The sequence below is a fragment of the Mauremys mutica genome, chromosome 4, assembly GCF_020497125.1.
Source record: "Mauremys mutica isolate MM-2020 ecotype Southern chromosome 4, ASM2049712v1, whole genome shotgun sequence".
NCBI lineage: Eukaryota > Metazoa > Chordata > Testudines > Geoemydidae > Mauremys > Mauremys mutica.
In genome coordinates, this window is record NC_059075.1 from 70,924,221 (window position 1) to 70,944,946 (window position 20,726).

At 44.3% G+C, this 20,726-nt stretch overlaps 1 protein-coding gene across 7 annotated transcripts in view; it reads right to left on the bottom strand.

Moving 5' to 3' along the window:
- FUT8 (fucosyltransferase 8) overlaps window positions 1–20,726 on the bottom strand; it is a 242,849-nt gene that overhangs the window by 14,247 nt on the left and 207,876 nt on the right. For all 7 annotated transcript variants that reach the window (XM_045016295.1, XM_045016301.1, XM_045016294.1 and 4 more), the window contains 2 exons: window positions 3,418–3,664; window positions 222–398 (listed from right to left, as the gene is read on the bottom strand). In XM_045016295.1, the coding sequence (XP_044872230.1) occupies window positions 222–398; window positions 3,418–3,664 (424 nt within the window). The remainder of the gene's footprint in view (window positions 1–221; window positions 399–3,417; window positions 3,665–20,726) is intronic.

Consider the following 20,726-nt stretch of genomic DNA (forward strand, 5'->3'; position numbering starts at 1 on the left):
GCCCCAACTAAAGAATTTCTGAGAAAATGATCAACAAATTACAAGAAGGGCAATAGTGAAAGCTGAACTGAAATCTCAACTATAAATTAAACCACAGATACTAAATTGAAATACCTACATTAAGAATTCTACCCACAAAGGTCAGGAATTGTAGGACTCTTCCTAACTGACATGAACACTTCCATTGCACATCTATGTACTACAAATGTAATTCATCTTACTTCGATTTTGCCTCTTGTAGTAGCGAAGGGTCATCCGTAGCCAAATAAACTCGTTTTTTGTCTATATGCATTCTGCGGGCAAGAAGCTGGAAACGTTCTTCAACATGTACCATGTACTCTTCAATGGGATGAAATGCTGCCTCTGTTCCCACTTTGTCTGTCCTTCGGACATGAACACTGAAAAGAAAGGAAGACACTTGGGATTCAACTTGTAAATGTTTTATATTTTTTATAATAGTTTGGCAATTGAAATTTAGATTTTATCTTAGAATAAACATTTTTGCCCCATTATGGTGTTCAGATGAGCCTTAAAATGAAGCAATAAATAAAATGAAAAAGGATTAAAAATCAATAGTGTCTACAGACAAATATTCTCCAAATGTGAAATTACTAATTGCAAAGTCTGAAATATGCCAGGAACCACAGGACATACTAGATTCGTTATGTAGCACCATGGGAGGTAACTTCCATCCTGCCCTTGAAAATAGAATACAATTATTATTTTTGGAGGCCAAATGCTAATATGCTCCACGTCTGTCAGAGAGGAATCTTAGAGATATCGTTCTGCAAAGTCTCTGCTACTGAGTAGGCTGAGGCTGACCTTCCTTTGTTCTTTTCTACATACACCTAGCAGGTTTTATTTAGTTGCCACAGTGTAAAATTTAAATTTCTTCAGGAAAACTATGTATGAGCTGTCAGGACTAACAGTATTACACTTCCTTTGCAGACCAGAGAAAATGTATTTTTCAGATATGCTTGTCTCCTCCTACCTTTTACTAAGTCAAAACACTGCCAAGTAATTCCAATTTTCTGTATAGTGCTCCAAGCATTTCTCTTTTGGGTTTTAAATAGAACCTTATTTGTCCTCATCAGAACTGCATCAATTGTAACACCTTTTAGGATTTGTCAGACAGAAAGTGGGTTCACATACAACACGGTAAAACTCTGACAAGCTGCTCTGAGCAGCGTGTTAAGGATGTCGGGCCAGGCCGGGGCTGAGGGGTTTGATAAGGGGCAGAGAGCCTCGGGGGTGGTCAGGGGCTCCCCCCCCAGGGTCTGGGGGGCAGGAGCTGTGGGAGGGCACTTTTGGGGGCCCCGCAGTCCCAGAGTGGCCGGTGAGATTAGCAGGGGGCCAAGAGCAGCCCGCTCTGCTTCCCTTGTCCCGGCCCCAGCCATATCGCTCGGGGGAGGGGGCTTGGGGGAAGGGATCCCCCCCCGCACTCACCAGCAGTGGCGGAAGCGGAGCAGCCTGGCCCCAGCCCGCTCCACTCCGCCAGCTCCCAGCCACAGCGCTCCACTTCCCGCTGCAGGTGAGTACGGGGGGAAATCCTTTCCCCAACCTCCCTGCACTCACCTGCGGTGGGAAGCGGAGCACCACGGCTGGGAGGTGGCAGAGTGGAGTGGGCTGGGGCCACGTTGCTCCGCTTCCTGCTGCCAGTGAGTGCGGAGGGCGTCCTTTCCCCAACCTCCCCGCACTCACCGGCGGCAGGAAGCGGAGCAGCCCAGCCCCAGCCAGCTCCACTCCGCCAGCTCCCAGCCGTGGTGCTCCGCTTCACGCCGCAGGTGAGTGCAGGACCTTTCCCCAGCCACCCCCCAAGCGACACGGCTGGGACCAGGGCAAGGAAAGCAGAGCAGGCTGGGACCGCGTTGCTCTGCTTCCCGCCACGGGTGGGTGCAGGGGGGCATCCTTTCCCCAACCTTTCCGCACTCACTGACAGCGGGAAGCAGAGCACTGTGGCTGGGAGCTGGCAGGGTGGAGCGGACTGGGGCCAGGCTGCTCCGCTTCCACCGCTGCCGGTGAGTGCCCGTCAGGGGGTGGGGAGGGGTAGATAGGGGTCGGAGCAGTCAGGGGACGGGGGGTTCGGTAAGGGGTGGAATCCTAGGGGTGATTAGGGATTGGGATCTCTGGAGGGGGCGGTCAGGGAACAAGGAATGGGGGGGAGAGCAAGTTTTATATAACGCAGTTTCACCTATAACACGGTGAGATTTTTTGTCTACTGAGGACCACGTTATATCAAGGTAAAGATGTACTTCCATTAAAAATCTATGGACATTATATTCCAAACAAGTGAGCTATATCATGACAAACAAATGGCTTCAGCTACTGTTCAGGAATTCAAGGAGATTAAAACCAACAGGTGTGGCATGAAAAGGTACATTCACTGCCCTCATATGGACTGTTAGTTTACTCCACAACAGACAATATTTCTTTTCTTGCTCAATATTTTAAAAAAGATCATGTATTTACAGATTTCCTGGAAGCTGGCTATGCAGTCTGCACGTCAAGTCTGATGGGAAAATCTAGAGGGAGCAATGCACGGGCAAGGAGAAATTTCAGCTATTAGCATAGGTGTAACAGAACATGCTTGTCCTTTAGGGTCAGGTGCATCCTAGCTCACCTGCTACAGGGCCATAACCCTTTGAGAGCAGACGTTCTGGTACTTCTAGTCTCCAGGAAGTCTGCTGAAACCAAAGCCTCCTCGGAGATGAAGCAGGTTATAAAAGTCAAGCTATGGTATCAGTGGAAGAAAGACATGGAGTCTCTCTCCTGGAAGACCTGAAGGAAAACATGTGTGGTTTTTAGGTCTCTCTTGGCAAGGGCCTGGGGAAGGAGCTTGAGTGACCTAGGGTCAGAAGCCAATGAGCAGGCCAGGGTTTGCCTTCAACTGGTGAGGACCCCTAGAGCCAAGAGGAGCAAAGAAGACTATTCAGACCCTAGTGAGAAGGCTGTAAAGGACATCTGTAGTCAAGGGGTAAAAGAAATGTTGTGAACCCTGATAAAATGGAGGGGAAAAGTATTTGCAAGCCCTAGCAGAAGGGCTGTGGACACCTAAGTAGAAGACATAGATAGGAAGATTATAGGAATATAGATTGGATTGTAAATTATTGGCATATAATTTGTATATTAATAAACCAGATCAGAGAATTGGAGATATTATCTTTAAATTCTATTTGTATGAGATGTGATCACCAGAGGCACTGAAGAAGGTAGGAGAGAACTGATGCTCAGCTGTGCACCTAACATCATAGAAGTAAGCAACTGTAATACAGTGTAAAATGAATGATGTGAGATTTCTAAATATGTGGAGTCTGGTTTTGTATCTATCATATTTTGGAAATTTATTTATAGTTAACATTTACGATGTGCAATAACACATGTACAATTTCTAGGCTAACACCAAAATAAATTTCCTACCCAATAACTGGATGTTTGAAACCAAGTTTCCTTGTTGCTTCTTCGATTTCCTTTTCTAGCCATGGTTGTGGGCGAATCAAATATTTGACAAACTGCGAGACCCACCACACCGCAGGATCCCCATGGACACGAATTAGTCTATCAGCCAAGTCTTCTGGGACAGCCAATGGCAAATAAGGTGGTCGTGGGTGTAGACTGTCAACGATGGGAAGTTCCACCACCTGAACATTCTTATCATTTGCCTCACCTGTACCAGAATACAAATAGGATGAACCAAGTGTTTCAGTTCAATAACAATCTAAATATGAGCTATACGCAGGGCTGGCTCCAGGGTTTTTGCCGCCCCAAGCAGCAAAAAGAAAAAAAAAAGCAGCCGCGATCACGATCTGCAGCTCTACCACCGCTGCTTCAGTCCGAGAGGGACCGAGGGACCCGCTGCCGAATTGCCACCGAAAAGACGGACATGCTGCCCCTCTCCCTGGGCCGCCCCAAGGACCCGCTTGCTGGGCTGGTGCCTGGAGCCAGCCCTGGATATACGAGAATACATAACATTCCAGATGGATCACCAGAACAGCATTTTCAACTTAACAATGAGGTTTTTGTTGAAACTTTATTTATAGTAATGGATTAATATTATGCCATTTTTGTGCTTCTAACAACCTATGCCACCAGAATTCCTCTTCATTGTTATTAGGTGGATTATATATACAATAGATCAGAGGTTCTCTAACTGTGGTGGTCTGCGAGCTCCATTAAGGTGGTCCACGGATAGTTCCCTCTAAGGTGTGCGCCTGGGTGGCCACACAGAAGAGAACAAAGGGCCACCCACCTAATTAGTGGAGCCGTGCAGGCGCGGCTCCATTAATTAGGTGCCTGGACCCCGGAGAGGACGCACCTGTAAGGTGAGGTGGTGGCCTTGGGGGAATATGGTGTAAGTGGGAGGGGGCAGTGGGGTGAGAAAAGGGGATGGGGGGAATTTGGGACATGCAGGGCTGCGGCAGCCAGAGAAAAAGCCAACTTACCCCAGCTCCAGGGCTGCGGCTGCCAGGGAGAGATGACTCTCCTTCCCAGCCTTTGTGGCTGCTGTGGCGAGGGAGAGACCTCACTCCTTCCCAGCCCCAGCTCAGGAGCTGCTGCGGTGTGGGAGAGAGGGAGAGACCCCCCCTCCTTCCCAGCCCCAGCTTGGGAGCTGCTGCGGTGGGGAAGAGAGGGCATATCCATTGCATTAGAACGGTAAGACTACTGATATTAAAATGAGTTGTGTGCTTTTATTTGTAGAACAAAAAACGTTAATTATTATTAAGCTTTTTTTATATAGTGCTTTTATCCAAAGTGCTTTACAATAGTTAGCAAACGGTACAAACAACATTTGGAAAGATCATTAAGTGGTCTGCCAAGACCATCAGCAATTTTCAAGTGGTCCATGAAAAAAAAAATTTGAGAACCACTGCAATAGACCAACAAACCCTCTTAAAATATCACTACTGTGCATCTAGGTCTACTTGGACATTCCTTACAATTCTGAATGCTCAGAATGAAGTTGAGTGTTTAAAAATAAATCAAAAACATTATTTCACACAGCAAGAACTGGATGACAGAAAAATGCAACCACTTGCATGAGGTGTTTCAATATGGGGACAGCTCTCAATGAAGGTCACTTATCAAACTTTTCCATATACTATTATTTAACGTTTATATTACAGTCGAACCCAAAAGCGCCAGTCATGATTGTGGCTCTGTTTAGCTAGTTGCTGTATAGAGGTAGGAGAGAGGGAGACAATCAAATTCACATCGTATATACATGCATGAATTTGCCTTTTAAATATTAATTATAACAGAATTGGTTTATACACATATTGGGTTGCACCACTGACAGCTAAACGCCAGGGCAAAATCAGAGATATTTTAGATCTCAGGCACTACTATTAGGACAAAACTAATTCCATTAAATATTCTCTTAGACTAAATTTTCAAAAAAGAATAAAAATATCCATATTTCTGGTGCTCCCAGAGCTCGTCTCACATGCTGAACATAAGCAATGATGATCAGACAATTAGAAGCATCAGAATACAGTACTATACATTTTCATTTTTAAACATGCATTTCTAGTGGGTTGAACAACTCACAAAAGATGTTGTCATTGTCTGCAATGAATGCCAGTGCAGCACAGTGACAGCTGACCACTGGACCACTAAAGAAAGAATGCATTATGAGTGGCTCAGTGGATAAGTATATTTTCAATTTAAACCATCAGAAACAAACATGGTAAAATATTTTTCTGTACCAAGAATAAAGTATTCTACAGAGGTTTGAAGTTAAAATGATCAGAGAATAGTTGTCAACTATCAAGAAGGCTAATTGGCTGACAAAATCTATTTGGTGTAAGTAAGCATAATGAACCTGTGTCTTATTCAGTAAAAGGGGCAATTAGAAAATTCCCGTGGTTGCAACTGTTCTGTGTGTATGTAAAATTCATTTCAATACACTTGTAAAACAAAGCCCATGAAACATGACATTTATTTTATGATTAAAAGCAAGCTGCAAGAATTTTTTCACTGGTACTGTACAGTACATCAAAGCTGGCAGTCAAGGTTCAGAAATAATAGCAATAACCTCTATGAGATATAGAACTTTAATTAGGAGCTGGTTGGTTAAGGTGAGGTTATTTTAAATTAATGTTTTCTGGAAAGAAGCCTACAAGTTATGTAGCTGCAAATTATTACTCTTGACTTTTAGAGATGAACCTGTATCTTCTTAGGATACGAGTCTCATACTATATAGAATACATTTAACTTGTATCTGATAAAGTTATTGAACCGATAATTGAAAATAGAATGATAACTTATGGCTTGCTACCGTAGGAGGGTTTTGCCAGTACAGTTATACTGGTTTAACTAAACTAGCAAATTGTCCCAGTGTAGATGCAGTTATATCACTATAACTGGGCTTATACTCATATACCTTATGCCAGTTTGATGCTATTATAAATCAGTGTTTCACCCTCACCTGGAACACTGTGTTCAGTACTGGTCATCCCACCTTTAAAAGGATTTTGCAGAAGTAAATGGGGTTCAAAAACAAGCTCTTATATGAAGAGAGACTGAAAAGACTGATATGTTTACTTTAGAGAAAAGATCAATAACCGTTCACTATTATAAAATATACAAAATATTGAATTTTGAATGATATTGAGCAGGTGGATCTCAAAATACAAGAACAAGGGGACATTAAATAAGATTGAAAGGTGGCAAAGGAAATACTTTTTCTTATAACACAAAATTAGACCGCGAAACTCACTGTCATTATAATAGTAATTTTTTTTTTAAAGTTTTTAAAAGGCTATGAAACCTCATGCTTCAATCTCTATTGAGGTTAGGAGACTAACAAAAGAGTGTTGTCCTCAAAACAGTGCTGAAGTGCATTTTAAAAATAGTGCAGCCTTATACAGGCACTCTGCAGAGCAGTGAATTGCACCTGGAAACACACTATAGTTTTCAGACTATGGCTTTCTGGTGTACCGGCAGTTGAGTACAATACCCCTCTCACATTCCATCACCACTGCCACTGAGCTTTCTCTATAACATTTCCTATCAGTCTTCTCTGAGAGGTGAGAAATGACTCTTCAGACAAAGATGCCATCAGAGAACCCATTCTGGTGGTAGTGCAGAAGCAGCACGTCAGAGATAAGATCGGAAGAAGGGCTAAAAGATGTGTCCACAATCATTAACATCTACTCAGTTCCCAGGGAATCTGACCTCTCCCCTCCCCATCTTTCTGTTCAATGTATATATTGTGGCTAGGCATCTCCCTCGCCTCAGGGGGCTCAGCGTTTCCCTTTCTGGCAGTGGGGGCCTGGAGTAAATCAGTCCCACTCCTGAGTTTTTAATTTCTCATTCGGGTTTTATTTTTCAATATTTACAAAGTGGGCTTCTGGGTAGGCCCAAGGAGTACTCTTCAGCCAAACAAAAAAAACCAAATTCATAACACGCATCTGGATTTCTGAAATGGGAGTGGTCTGGTGCTGGAGGGTTGGTGCAAGCTCCTCACACATCTTGATGAAGGCCTGCTTCCTCACGCTGAAGTTCTGTACCCACTAGTCATCATCCCAAGTTTCCAAGATTATGTGGTCCCACCACACCATAGTGGTTCTCTGGGACCAGAAATGGTGGTCAACCCATGGGCATACCATTGTAATCTCAGCACTTGACTCATCTGTTCCTTGAGACCATAGTGGATTTTCATTCCATCTCTGGATCAGTCATCTTCATCATCTCAAAGTTTTCTGGACCGATTCTATCCTGTATCCAGTAATGTACTGCATGAACATTTGTTCAGCAAGCAGTAGCAGACCCACATCATCATATATTTGCTGTGTGTCTCCAGTGTTGTTTGGCAGAATGGAGAGATGAGTGGGAGCTGCAGTTGCCAAATGCATGAAGGTGGTGTATAGTACCAGCAACATGCAGCAAGGTGGTTGCCAGAGCATCTCCTATGACACACAGGACTCTGTGATACCACCCGTGAAATGGTAGTGCTAAATGTCACATACTGAAAAAGGGATGTGTGGACAACGGGTATGTGCCTGTGTACAACGTATACTGATGCCCAGCTAAGCAATGTGGACAGAACTGCCACCTGCTCCAGTGTCTATCTGTTTCTCACACAGAGGAGTATCTTCTCCCTCATTAAACCATTTTGTTTTTCTGAGTCTATCTCCCAAATGATTTTTTAAAAATTGAATGAAAACCAACAGCTAGTGTCTCTTTCATCGCCTACGATGATGGAAGAGAGAAATTTAAAGTAGAATGTTATCAACAGGATACCAGTACTGCACATTCCTCCATTTTATTTTTCTTCAAGTTGTTCTGATGATTTCATGGAGGAATGTTTCAGGTAAAGAGCTATGATTCTGAATTAACTGGCTTATGTATTTTGCCTAACCTTTGAAAAACCTAAAATGACATAACACATAGGCCATTAATAAAAGACTGCATTTTGAAAACTGACTACTGAAATAATAATGATCTCATTTATTAAATTTTAGTTTTGCAGTTGGCTATGTGCATTGTCTCTTTCAAAAAAGCACTGCTCTATATCAGGAAAATAATTTATATTATGGTATGTTACATGTTAGACTGTAACACATGTGAAGTGATAATTGGATTTGTCCAATGTTCCATACAGCATTCTAAGTTTTAAAAAAATTATTCAAGGATGCCATTTGCACAGGATTCTCTATCTTGGAACTTGTGCTTCCAGGAACTAGGAATTCATGTGCATTCTAGCTTAACAAGAATGTGGAGGGTGCTGTAAGTATATCTGACATTCCTTGTGAAGGTCACCTTAACCAACCAGCTCCTAATTAAAGTTCTACATCTCATAGAGGTTATTGCTATTATTCCTGAACCTTGATCCCCCACCGAGCCTAACCCCCCCGCACCCAGACCCTCTCGCACCTAGTCCTTCCCTCCCCCAGAGCTTCCTGCAGCCAAGGGAAGTTTCTGGGGGTTGATCTGACCCAGCCCTGGCTGCTTTGTGCAGGGAAGGGGAAGGGAGGGGGGAGGGAGAACTCCATCTCCATCCTCCTCCCTTCCCCTAAGCTGTGACTAATGTCCTTGGGTGCCCCGGGGCATCCCCAGACCCCCCTCCTGCAAGTGATTTCTCTCTCCTCTGGCTGCCTGAACAGAACATCTGAACTGCCAGGAGGGCTGAGTGAGCACCAGTGCAGCTTCTCTTTGCTTCCCCAGAAAAAACATTTTCTTCAAGGAAGCAAAGGGAATCTCCGGGGAGGGGACATTTTCTACTGTGTTGCAGTGGCACAGATTTTCCCCAGGAGTGATAGTCAAAACTTCTGTATTTTTCCAAGGAGATCCTCAGTATCCAACTTGGAGTCCTAAAGATCCCTTCCACCCTGAAGAGATCATAACGCAACAAACCATCCTTCTGGCTGAGGACTGAGTATTGGAGCTGAGTATTGGAGCTGAAGATGGCGTTGTCAATCCCACCTCCTTTTGCCATTGAGAACAAGAGATTGGAACCTGGCTCTCCAGCACTAGTCAGGAGAAAACCAATAGTGTGTGAAGTAATGTCCAATAGGCAATTTTTGTTACAAATCCGGAACTGACCTCTTGTTCATTTTCAACAGATAGAATTACATGAAAGTTATTGAAACCAAAGTAAAGTGTGGTTTTATTTTAGTTGATTGAAGAAACAGGATTCATACATCATATCCTGAGTTTTCTCTCACTGACCCCACCAGCAATGACCACCTTCCCCAATGCAGGGATGCAGGATATATTAGAGAATAGGATTTTTATCCATTGCTTCTATTGGAGAAGCCAATTTCCAATGTAGACCCCAGCTGACTTTCTGCATACAGTACTTACACTATGCTGTGCTTAGAAACCATTAATAGGTTCTTCTTGTGCCATGTAGTGTTAAATCTGCTCAGAATGCCACTGGTCCTGAATTGTGTGGGGAGCAAGAGTCCCAAGATGGGTCCTACAGTAGAGAATTCACACCTCAGCCAAGCCAATGGGCAGCCAGAGTCTTTTGAAAAGATTGAGCCAAATTGTTTGCTGATATAAATTGGTGCAACTCCAACTGAAGTCAATGGAGTTGTACCAGTTTACACCAGCAGATATGATTAATGAATTATTTGTATTTGAAAGAAAATATAACTGACAAATTGCATTGTTAAAAATTACAGTATCACAATATGTTACAGCAACCAAACTAATATTTAAAGAAGCTTGCAAATCAATGGGTTAGCATCTAAGGGGATCCAGCTAAAACCAGGAAATTATACAATTAATTCTGCACAAGCCTTGAAAGAAAATGCCACAGAGAAGAAATCTCTAAATAAAACTTTATTTGCAATCTGTAATGCCTTGTGAGAGCATGATTCTGACAGGTGTTTAGTATCTGAAATGGCCATTGGCATCAATAGAAGTAACAGTTGCTCAGCATCTCGCCAAAAAGACCCCCATTATATTAAAAAGAAATGTATGAAAAAAAATCAGATTTTTGAATCTGTGTGAGGAAAACCATGAAAAAAGATGAAACAATGATTTCCTGTCCTAATAGATGGCAACTATTGGGTAAAACTTAACAGATTGGCTAAATGACCATTTCAACAACAGTGTACTTTCATAAATATTTACTCAACACTGAATATATATCACATCCTAATATGGAGGGGAATGCCTGTAATAGAAATCCTACGTGTTCATTACTTTATTAGATTATTAGGAAAAGCAACATAACTCCACAGAGTAGGCACTAGAAATAACCCATGATGGTTTGATACTTTGGTTGCAATTTGGACATTAAAAAAAAGCACTGTCAATACGCTTGATTATATATAAAGAGTGAGATAGACTCCCTCTGCCCAGAGGAGTTTATAAACCAATTCAGAGATAGATGAAACAGTTCAGATTACAGCATAATACACCAGAAGGTAGTTCAGTGTCAAGTGGTGGGAATCTATTCTGAGAGATCAGCGTTGAAGGGATTTTGATAAGTGACTCTTGCACTCTAGCCAATAGTGTTGGCAAAAAATTCAGTGAAAAATATTGTATACTGTCCTAAAAGTTGGATAGCATATGCTCCATTATTCTTGATGAAGACAATGGGTGGCTTATCTATGACAAGCGAATCAGGCAGAAGTTGCCCGAAGATCCAGGAATGGAATATTTAAAAATGATATCACACAGGCCAACACTAATTCAGTAAGGTACTTAGCATATGCTTAACTTTAAGTGCATCAGTAGTCTCACTGAACTCAGTTGGACTACTCAGGTGCTTCAAGTACATAGCTGGATCAGAGCCTAAATGGCTAAGTGGCTCTCCATTTCCACCCCATACAGTCTTTTCACAAAGAGCCATGAACTGAAACTTTTAACTCTAAACATGAATATAGTGCTCTGAGCATGAGGACATACTCCAAGCAGAGGGTCAAGAGAAAACATTATTTGGGTTCCACTGTTGGAACTATATGCACTGAGAGCAGATAGGAACAAGAATTGCCATAAAAAAAATCAGACCACATCAATTCCAGCTTCCTGTCTCTGATAGTGGCTATATACATAAGAAGTATATACTTAATTATTGGAGAAACACAAATTTGGCAATTATGGAATAATCTTCCAATTAGGAAGTTTATTTCTAACATCTTCAGTTGGAGTTTGACTTAGGCCTGGTCTACACTAGGAGGTTATGTCGAATTTAGCAGCGTTAAATTGAATTAACCCTGCACCCGTCCACACAACGAAGCTATTTAGTTCGACATACAGGTCTCTTTAGTTCGATTTCTGTACTCCTCCCCGACAAGGGGAGTAGCGCTAAATTCGACATGGCCATGTTGAATTAGGCTAGGTGTGGATGGAATTTGACGCTAATAGCTCCGGGAGCTATCCCACAGTGCACCACTCTGTTGACGCTCTGGACAGCAGTCCGAGCTCGGATGCTCTGACCAGCCACACAGGAAATGCCCCAGGAAAATTTGAATTCCTTTTCCTGTCTGGCCAGTTTGAATCTCATTTCCTGTTTGGACATCGTGGCGAGCTCAGCAGCACTGGCAGCGATGCAGAGCTCTCCAGCAGAGGTGTCCATGCAATCTCAGAATAGAAAGAGGGCCCCAGCATGGACTGACCGGGAAGTCTTGGATCTGATCGCTGTGTGGGGCGATGAGTCTGTGCTTTCGGAGCTGCGCTCCAAAAAACGGAATGCAAAGACCTACGAGAAGGTCTCCAAAGTCATGACAGAAAGAGGATACAGCCGGGATACAACGCAGTGCCGCGTGAAAATCAAGGACCTGAGACAAGGCTACCAAAAGATCAAAGCGGCAAACGGACGCTCCGGATCCCAGCCCCAGACATGCCGCTTCTACGAGGCACTGCATTCCATTCTAGGTGCGGCCGCCACCACTACCCCACCACTGACCGTAGACTCTGACGATGGGATAGTGTCGACGGCCGGTTCCTCGGAGATGTTCGCGGACGGGGAAGATGAGGAAGCAGATGAGGAGGATGAGGCAGTCGACAGCGCTTACAACGCTGATTTCCCCGACAGCCAGGATCTCTTCATCACCCTCACTGAGATCCCCTACCAACCCTCCCCAGCCGTTAACCTGGACCCTGAATCAGGGGAAGGATCAGTCAGTACATGCTTTAAACATGTAAACATTTATTTTTAACAGAGCAGGAATATTAACTATGTGAAAAGAAGGTCAATATATATGGGGATAGAACAGAAATCCTCTTGGGAGATCTCCACGAAGCTCTCCTGGAGGTAATCGAAAAGCCTCCGCAGGAGGTTCCTGGGGAGAGCGGCCTTATTGGGTCCTCCGTGGTAGGACACTTTTCCACGCCAGGCTATCAGCAGGTACTCTGGGAGCATTGCCTCGACGAGCATGGCGGCATAGGCCCCTGGTTTGTGCTGGCTTTCACGCAGCATGCGGTCTCTATCTCTGTCAGTGATCCTCCTCAGGGTGATCTCGCTCAGGGCGTCCTGCTTTGAATTAGGGGAATGTTAGTATTGGGAATGCTTGACTGTTCCTTTACATAACAATAAGCGTCGGTTTACAGCCACGTGGTGGAGGCGGTAGAGGGGCAGCATACAGGGATCTTTCCCGGGGACAGCCGCGAGGGGGTGGAACAGGGGCAGAGTTCATGCTTTCCGGATTGCCGGCAGCAGGAACTTGCAAACGCTATGACCATTGCTTTGAGCGTGAAAGGAGGGCACTGCTATACATGAAGTTTTAAGCAGCCAAAAGTCTACGGCTTACCATGTGTGCCTGCTCCACGAATTCTGCTGTCCTGCCCCGCTTGTCTGATCTCCAGTGCAAGACCCCAGGGAATGAATGCGAAGGCCGAAAATTCGAACTTGTCCTGAGTGCGCATGAGATAGGTGCTGTGCATGGTATTGTTCACAGAGACAGACTAAACTATTTTCATTGTTCGCAAAAATGTATCTTTGTAAGGAATTCACTCCCTTTTTCCCATCACACAGCTGTGACTGTTTCCCGACCTGCCCCGGCATCCCCCTCACAGAGTCTGGCGCAGATTAGGCGGCAAAAGAAAAGGACATGGGACGAGATGTTCTCTGAACTTATGGGCTGCTCCCGAGCCGAGGCGGCACAGCAGACCCAGTGGAGGGAGAACATGTCTCAGTACCAGCGCTCACACAGCGAACGAGAGGACAGGTGGCGGCAGGAAGACCAGCAGGCGACTCAAACGCTGCTTGGACTAATGAGGGAGCAAACGGACACGCTCCGGCGCCTTGTGGATGTTCTGCAGGACCGCAGGCAGGAGGACAGAGCCCCACTGCAGTGTATCTGTAACCGCCCTCCCCCGCCCATACCCCCCTCACCCAAAGTAACAAGAAGGAGGGGCGCCAGGGGCCGTGAAAACTGTCACTCCACCCCTGCAGAGTGCTCAATTAACAAAAAGCTCTCATTCCCTAAATTTTGAGAAGTCCTTTCCTTCCTGCCTCACCCAAGCCCCCATCCCAGTTTCATCCCCTAACTGTCTAGGTGATAATAAAAAAGACTTTTCTGTTAATTACTGTTTCTGTCATGTTCTTTTAGAGGAGACTGTGTTTCAAGGGGGGAAGGGAGTTGGTAATTGGACAGGTCAGTCACCTTTACCAGGGTACAGACACGGGGGCAGGTTCAGCAGCAGGTCACACACACAGTGCAGTCACTAGGCACCCTGGTCAGTCTGGGAGGTGGTTTTCATGTTCTGTGTGGGGGGAGCTATGTGACTTTGTGGCGGGGGAGGGTGGTTAGAGATCTTATGCAGCGGTCCTTCTCCTGGATCACAGAGCCACGCAGCAGCTGATCTGTAACCGTCCTCCCCCGCCACAAAGTCACATAGCCCCCCCACACAGAGTCCCGAGAAGGAGGGGTGGCAGGCTCCGTTGAAACAACCAGTCCGCCACCACGCACCGCTCTAGGAGCAGGAGCCTGTCGTTCCTCGAGTTTAGAAGCGGTCTTTGCAGCACTACACACCCTACCCACCACAGTCTGCGTCCCAGTTTTAACCCTTTACCGCGAAATCAGTACTAAAGAAAACGGTGTTAATTAACAAAGTTCCATGTATTTTATTTTTAAACGTGTGTTGGAAGGTGAGGAACGGAGTGAACGGGGTATGTAACTGCAGAGGATAGTCAACATTAACTGGGTAAAGAAACGGGGGCAGGTTCAGCTTCTCTGTAAACAAACTTAATAGTCACAGGTTACCCTGCTCACTGAGGAACCTAGCTTTCAAAGCCTCCCGGATGCACAGCGCTTCCCGCTGGGCTCTTCTAATCGCACAGCTGTCTGGCTGGGCGTAATCAGCAGCCAGGCTATGTGCCTCAACCTCCCATCCCGCCATAAAGGTCTCCCCCTTGCTCTCACAGAGATTGTGGAGCACACAGCAAGCTGCAATAACAATGGGGATATTGGTTTCGCTGAGATCAGAGCGAGTCAGTAAGCTTCTCCATCTCCCCTTGAGACGTCCAAAAGCACACTCCACCACCATTCTGCACTTGCTCAGCCGGTAGTTGAAGAGTTCTTTGTCACTGTCCATGGCGCCTGTATAGGGCTTCATGAGTCAGGGCATTAGCGGGTAGGCTGGGTCCCCGAGGATCACTGTAGGCATCTCCACATCCCCAACAGTTATTTTGTGGTCCGGGAAGAAAGTACCTTCCTGCAGGCGTCTAAACAGACCAGAGTTCCTGAAAACACGCGCGTCATGAACCTTGCCCGGCCATCCAACGTTGATGTTGGTAAAACGTCCCCTATGGTCCAACAGTGCTTGCAGCACCATTGAAAAGTAGCCCTTTCGGTTAATATACTGGCTGGCCTGGTGGTCCGGTCCCAGGATAGGGATGTGAGTTCCATCTATAGCCCCACCGCAGTTTGGGAATCCCATCGCAGCGAAGCCATCTATGATGACCTGAACGTTTCCCAGGGTCACTACCTTTGAGAGCAGTAGCTCAACGATTGCGTTGGCAACTTGCATCACAGCAACCCCTATGGTAGATTTGCCCACGCCAAAGTGGTTCACTACTGACCGGTAGCTGTCTGGCGTTGCAAGTTTCCAGAGGGCTATGGCCACTCGCTTCTGCATAGTCAGGGCTGCTCGCATCCGGGTGTCCTTGCGCTTCAGGGCAGGGGACAGCAAGTCACAAAGTTCAAGGAAAGTGCCCTTACGCATGCGAAAGTTTCGCAGCCACTGTGATTCATCCCAGACCTGCAGCACTATGCGGTCCCACCAGTCCGTGCTTGTTTCCCGGGCCCAGAATCACCGTTCCACAGCATGAACATGACCCATTGCCACCATGATGTCCACGGCGCGGGGTCCCGTGCTTTGTGAGAGGTCTGTGCCACTCTCACACTTGATGCCCTCACTGCGCTGCTGGAGCCTCCTCGCCTGATTTCTCAGCATCTGACTGTGAAAAAGGTGGACGATAAGGTGCGAGGAGTTGACAATGGTCATAACTGCAGCAATGATCGCAGTGGGCTCCATGCTCGCAGTGCTGTGGCGTCCGCGCTGTCACTGACCAGAAAAGTGCGCGAACAGATTTCCCGCCGGCGCTTTCATGGAGGGAGGGCGGGAGTGACGGTTGAATGACGACAGTCGACACATATTTTCCCCCAGCAGGCATTGGGGGCTCAACCCAGAATTCCAATGGGCAGCGGGGACTGCGGGAACTGTGGGATAGCTGCCCACAGTGCACCGCTTCCAATGTCGACGCTTGCCCCATTAGTGTGGACTCACAAAGTCGAATTACTGTCCTTAGTGTGGATACACATGTTCGACTTTGTAAGGTCGGTTCAAAAAATTCGAGTTAAGTAAAATCGAACTACTCTGGTAGTGTAGACATACCCTTATACAACAAGGCATGAAAATTTATATTCCTTCCAAACTTGAGATTTTTGCATATAATCCTATCAAATATATTAATGGATAGTCTCATTAGCCAAATAAGTATTCAATCCTTTTTTAATTGTTTAACCTCTTGGTTCCAATTATATTTTGTGGCAATGAGTTCCACAGACTAAACTGAGCGTTGTGTAAAAAAAAAAAAAGTTTTCCTTTTATCAGTTTAAAAATTGACGACATTCAGTTTCATTAACTTTCCCCTTGTTCCTGTATTCTTAGAAAAGTAAAGTAGGAGCTCCCAAATTACCTTGTTTGTACCACTCATTTTGTATAACTTTATCATGTCAACTCTTATTTATCTGATCTCTAATTTAAAAAGTCAGAATCTTTTCATCTCTCTTCATATGAAAGTTTTACCGTGCCTCTAACCATTCTTATCATCTGTCCCTAAGTCCTCTATATATCTACTATAGTTTATGGGATAAAATACCGAACACAGTATTGCAGGTGAGGATTTACCATTTATTTACATGAAGGCTTTTGAACATTTTCAGTATTATTTTTTTATTCCGTTCTTTACGAATGTGAACATTTTACTTTTTTGACTGTTGCTTCACATTGAGCAGAGGTCTTGTCCATAGTTACATTGCCTTCCTCTTGCGTTGTTACAGTTAATTTAGAAATCCAGTTAGTTGTATGCATAGGTCAATTTTTTCCTTTTGGTGTGCATTATTTTGTGTTTAAAAATACTGTTTCATCGGCCATTTCATTGCCCATTTATCTAGCTTTGTTATGTATTTGAAGTTCCTTACAGTCTGGGTTAACCTAAATAATTGTGTCATTTGAAATGTTGCTACCTCACTGCTTATCTCCTTCTCAACAGCATTAATAAACACATTTAAAAAAACAGTCCTAGTACAGAACCTTGTGGTGCCTAACTCTTAACTTTTTGCCATGATGAAAATTGCTAATTTATTCTTACCTTTGTTTTCTGTATCCTAGCCAGCTTCTAATCCATGACAGAACTTTGCCTCTTACCACATGACTACTTAGTTTCCTCTTGTAAGGGACTTAGTCAAAAGCTTTGAGAATCCATGTACATTATGTCAACTGACTCTCCTTTTTTCATATTTTGGTGATTTGTCCAAATAATTATAAGGCATTAGTGAGGCATAGTTTTCATTTGCAGAAGAAATTCTGGTCACTTTATATCATTATGATCAGCTATGTGTTTTATAATGCTATCTTTAAATTATTGTTTCAACCAACTTACCTGGTACTTAAGTAAAATATGATTTTGCTACTCTGTAATGCCCTTATCTTCCTTAACTGCTTATTTTATTCACTGGTAGCCCAGAGGACTTACTGATCCTCTCAAAGAATTTATTCTCGTATAATTAGAAAACTTTCTTGCTATTTGTTTTTATTCTCTTTGGCTATTGGCTTTTCAAATTCCATTTTAGTCCTCTTAATTTAATTCTTATGTGTAATAAGCTGCAGTTTATGCTCTTTTCTACTGACTTTGTTTAAGGATGAAGGGTATCAATTTGGCTCAAATAACCTCTTGAATATTGTCATTTAGCCATACTGTTTCACTTCCTGGCAGTTGACCATCAGTTGAGAGCTCTACTCAGTTAAGTGCTTCAGTTAGCACTCTATTCACTTCCTCAATATTTGTAAGTACAGCACCTTGGAGTACTTTTGCTGGGAGTTTTCTTATGGTATGCTGCTTTGGATTTCCATAAGAAGAACATTAATATTGCATGAATCTGGGTTTTGATTCGGTTTTATGGTTTTAGGGTTTTTTTGGTTAGAAATACAACCAAAATATATTCCATCTGATAAGGCTTTCTGTGAGCTGAATGAGCAGCTGTCACCTTCCATATGAATCTCATCACAGTTCTACTTAAGAACCAAAAAAACCTATTATTCCCTGTTTGAAGCCTTAACTCAACAGAGTGAAGAGCTCTAAATTCAATCACATGAACACAGCACAGTGTTAAGAATGTTGTTAAGAATTAGCATTAGCATCTTACATATACAGTAACTCCTCACTTAAAGTCGCCCCAGTTAACGTTGTTACGTTGCTGATCAATTAGGGAACATGCTCGTTTAAAGTTGTGTAATGCTCCCTTCTAATGTCATTTGGCAGCCGCCTGCTTTGTCTACTGCTTGCAGGAAGAGCAGACTGTTGCAGCTAGCTGGTGGGGGCTTGGAACCAGGGTGGACCGGCAGCCCCCTATCAGCTCCCCGCTCCCCTAAGTTCCCTGTGCAGCAGCTGCCTGCAGTTCAGCTGTGTCCCTCCCCCCACTGCCATGTGCTGCTCCTGCCCTCTGCCTTGGAGCTGCTCCCCGAGCTCCTGCTTGCTGTGCTGGGGAGGGGGGGAGGGAAGGAAGAGGGGCTAATGGCAAGGTATCCCCCTCTCCCCTGCTCCTGCACCCCACTTACCCCATCTTCCATAGAGCAGGGGACACACACCAGAACTGCAGTCTCAGCAAGCTGATCTAATTAACAAGGCAGTGTACTTAAGGGAAATGCACATATCTCCCTCCATTCCTGCTGCCTTGCAGAGTGAGAGAGTTAACCCTTGAGGGCTCGGCCAATTGCTAGTTCATCATTTAACAGTAAGAGAAATATCCCACCCTCTGACTCCTCCACCTCAACCAAGCTTCACAATCATCATCACTGTGTACCAGTATGAAATTGTTTGTTTAAAACTTGTGTGCGTGTGTGTGTATATATACACATATAAATAAATATAGTCTTTTGTCTCATGAAAAAAAATTCCCTGGAACCTAACTTCCTCATTTACATCAGTTCTTATGGGGAAATTGGATTTGCTTAACATCGTTTCAAGTCACATTTTTCAGGAACATTAAGTGAGGAGTTACTGTAGTTAGTTTCTACCTTCTGAATTTTCAATGTATTTTTGTTGGGTTTCTCTTCAGAAATGTTTTATTAGGAAGTCTTTGAAACTGGGCTTGGACTGAACTGTTAGTGACAATCCTATTTTTTTTTATTGTTGATATTGTGGATGTTATTGACACAAAAATTGGTGGATCCTGAATAAATCTGGTGCAATGTGCAGCTTTTAAAAATTGATTTAGAATCATTTTAATTTGTTAGTCAAGTTATAATGAAGTTTATGTGCTGTGTAGCTGATGGGGTTAGATATGGACATAACACTTGGGCCATATGCATATAAAATCATTTAAAGAAGGAACGTAAGGGATGATGGGGGGGGAAATCAAGTTGCTGGCACGAAAAGTGTTCATGCATAGCTGCTGTCAGATAAAATCTTCTGTCAGCAGCCGTACTTTTACTACACACTGTATGTGTGAGGTCACGCCGCGTGAAGGATGCCATTTTGCTCTACAAAATGGAGTCCTCTGCAAAGTGTGACCTCGTACATATGGTGTGTGCAAGGTCGCGCTATATGAAGGATGCCATTTCATAGAGCAAAATGGTGTCCTCCCTGCATTGTGACCTTGCATGCACTGTACATAAGAGATAATTCTGTGTGGAGCACACCAGGGATTGCTGCAACCCCATCTGCTCATGGAACGACCCCACTTGGGGTCATGACCCAAAGTTTGGGAACTGCTGCTGTACTAATAATGGTTCAGGCCTACAATGAATTGAAGGAACCTCCTGTGTGCAGGATGGCTGTCTACTTGGAAATAAGTGTCCTTTAAATTGAGACCCATGAACCAGTCATCTGTGTTTAGGAAGGGGAGTATAGAGGCCAGGGTGATCATTCTGAAGGTCAAGTGGCGGATGAAGACATTTAGCTGTCTGAGATTTAATATGGGCTGCCAGCCTCCTTTGTTTATTGGGGATGAGAAAATATCTTGAGTAGAATCCTTTTCCCATGTGCTGAAGTTGTAATGGTTCTATGGCTCCCAGATGCAGCAGGGAGTCTAATTCTTGTCTGAGAAACAACTTGTGACAAGGGTCCCTGAAGATGGATGAGGAAGGGAATTTTGCAGGGAGAGGGGGATAAAGAGGAACTCTAATGTATAACTTGTAATAATAATCCAAAAAACCCATCCATCTGATGTTACATGGTGCCATGCCAAGGAAAACTGAGCTAGGCAGCCCCAAGCAGGGTGCAGGTGGATGTGGCAGGGAGAGTGATTCTTGGCTCTGGAAAGTCCCATTGTGAAAAGGATTTCTCTGTCCCCCTCTCCCCACAAAATGAAGAAGTTCTGCTTACTATGCCACATCCTTTGGCATTTCCTAGGAGGCCTGTAAGCCCTTTGGGGGTAAACTGGTTGAGGCGCTGGTCATTCCCTGTAAGACTGAGACTTGAGAGATTTCCTCTATAGTACCAAGATACAGCTATCCAGAGAGCAAAGAGTTCTTCTCAAATCTTTGAAAGTACATAATGATTCATCAGTTCTCACTGAATAGGTTATTTCCCTCAAAAGGCAGAT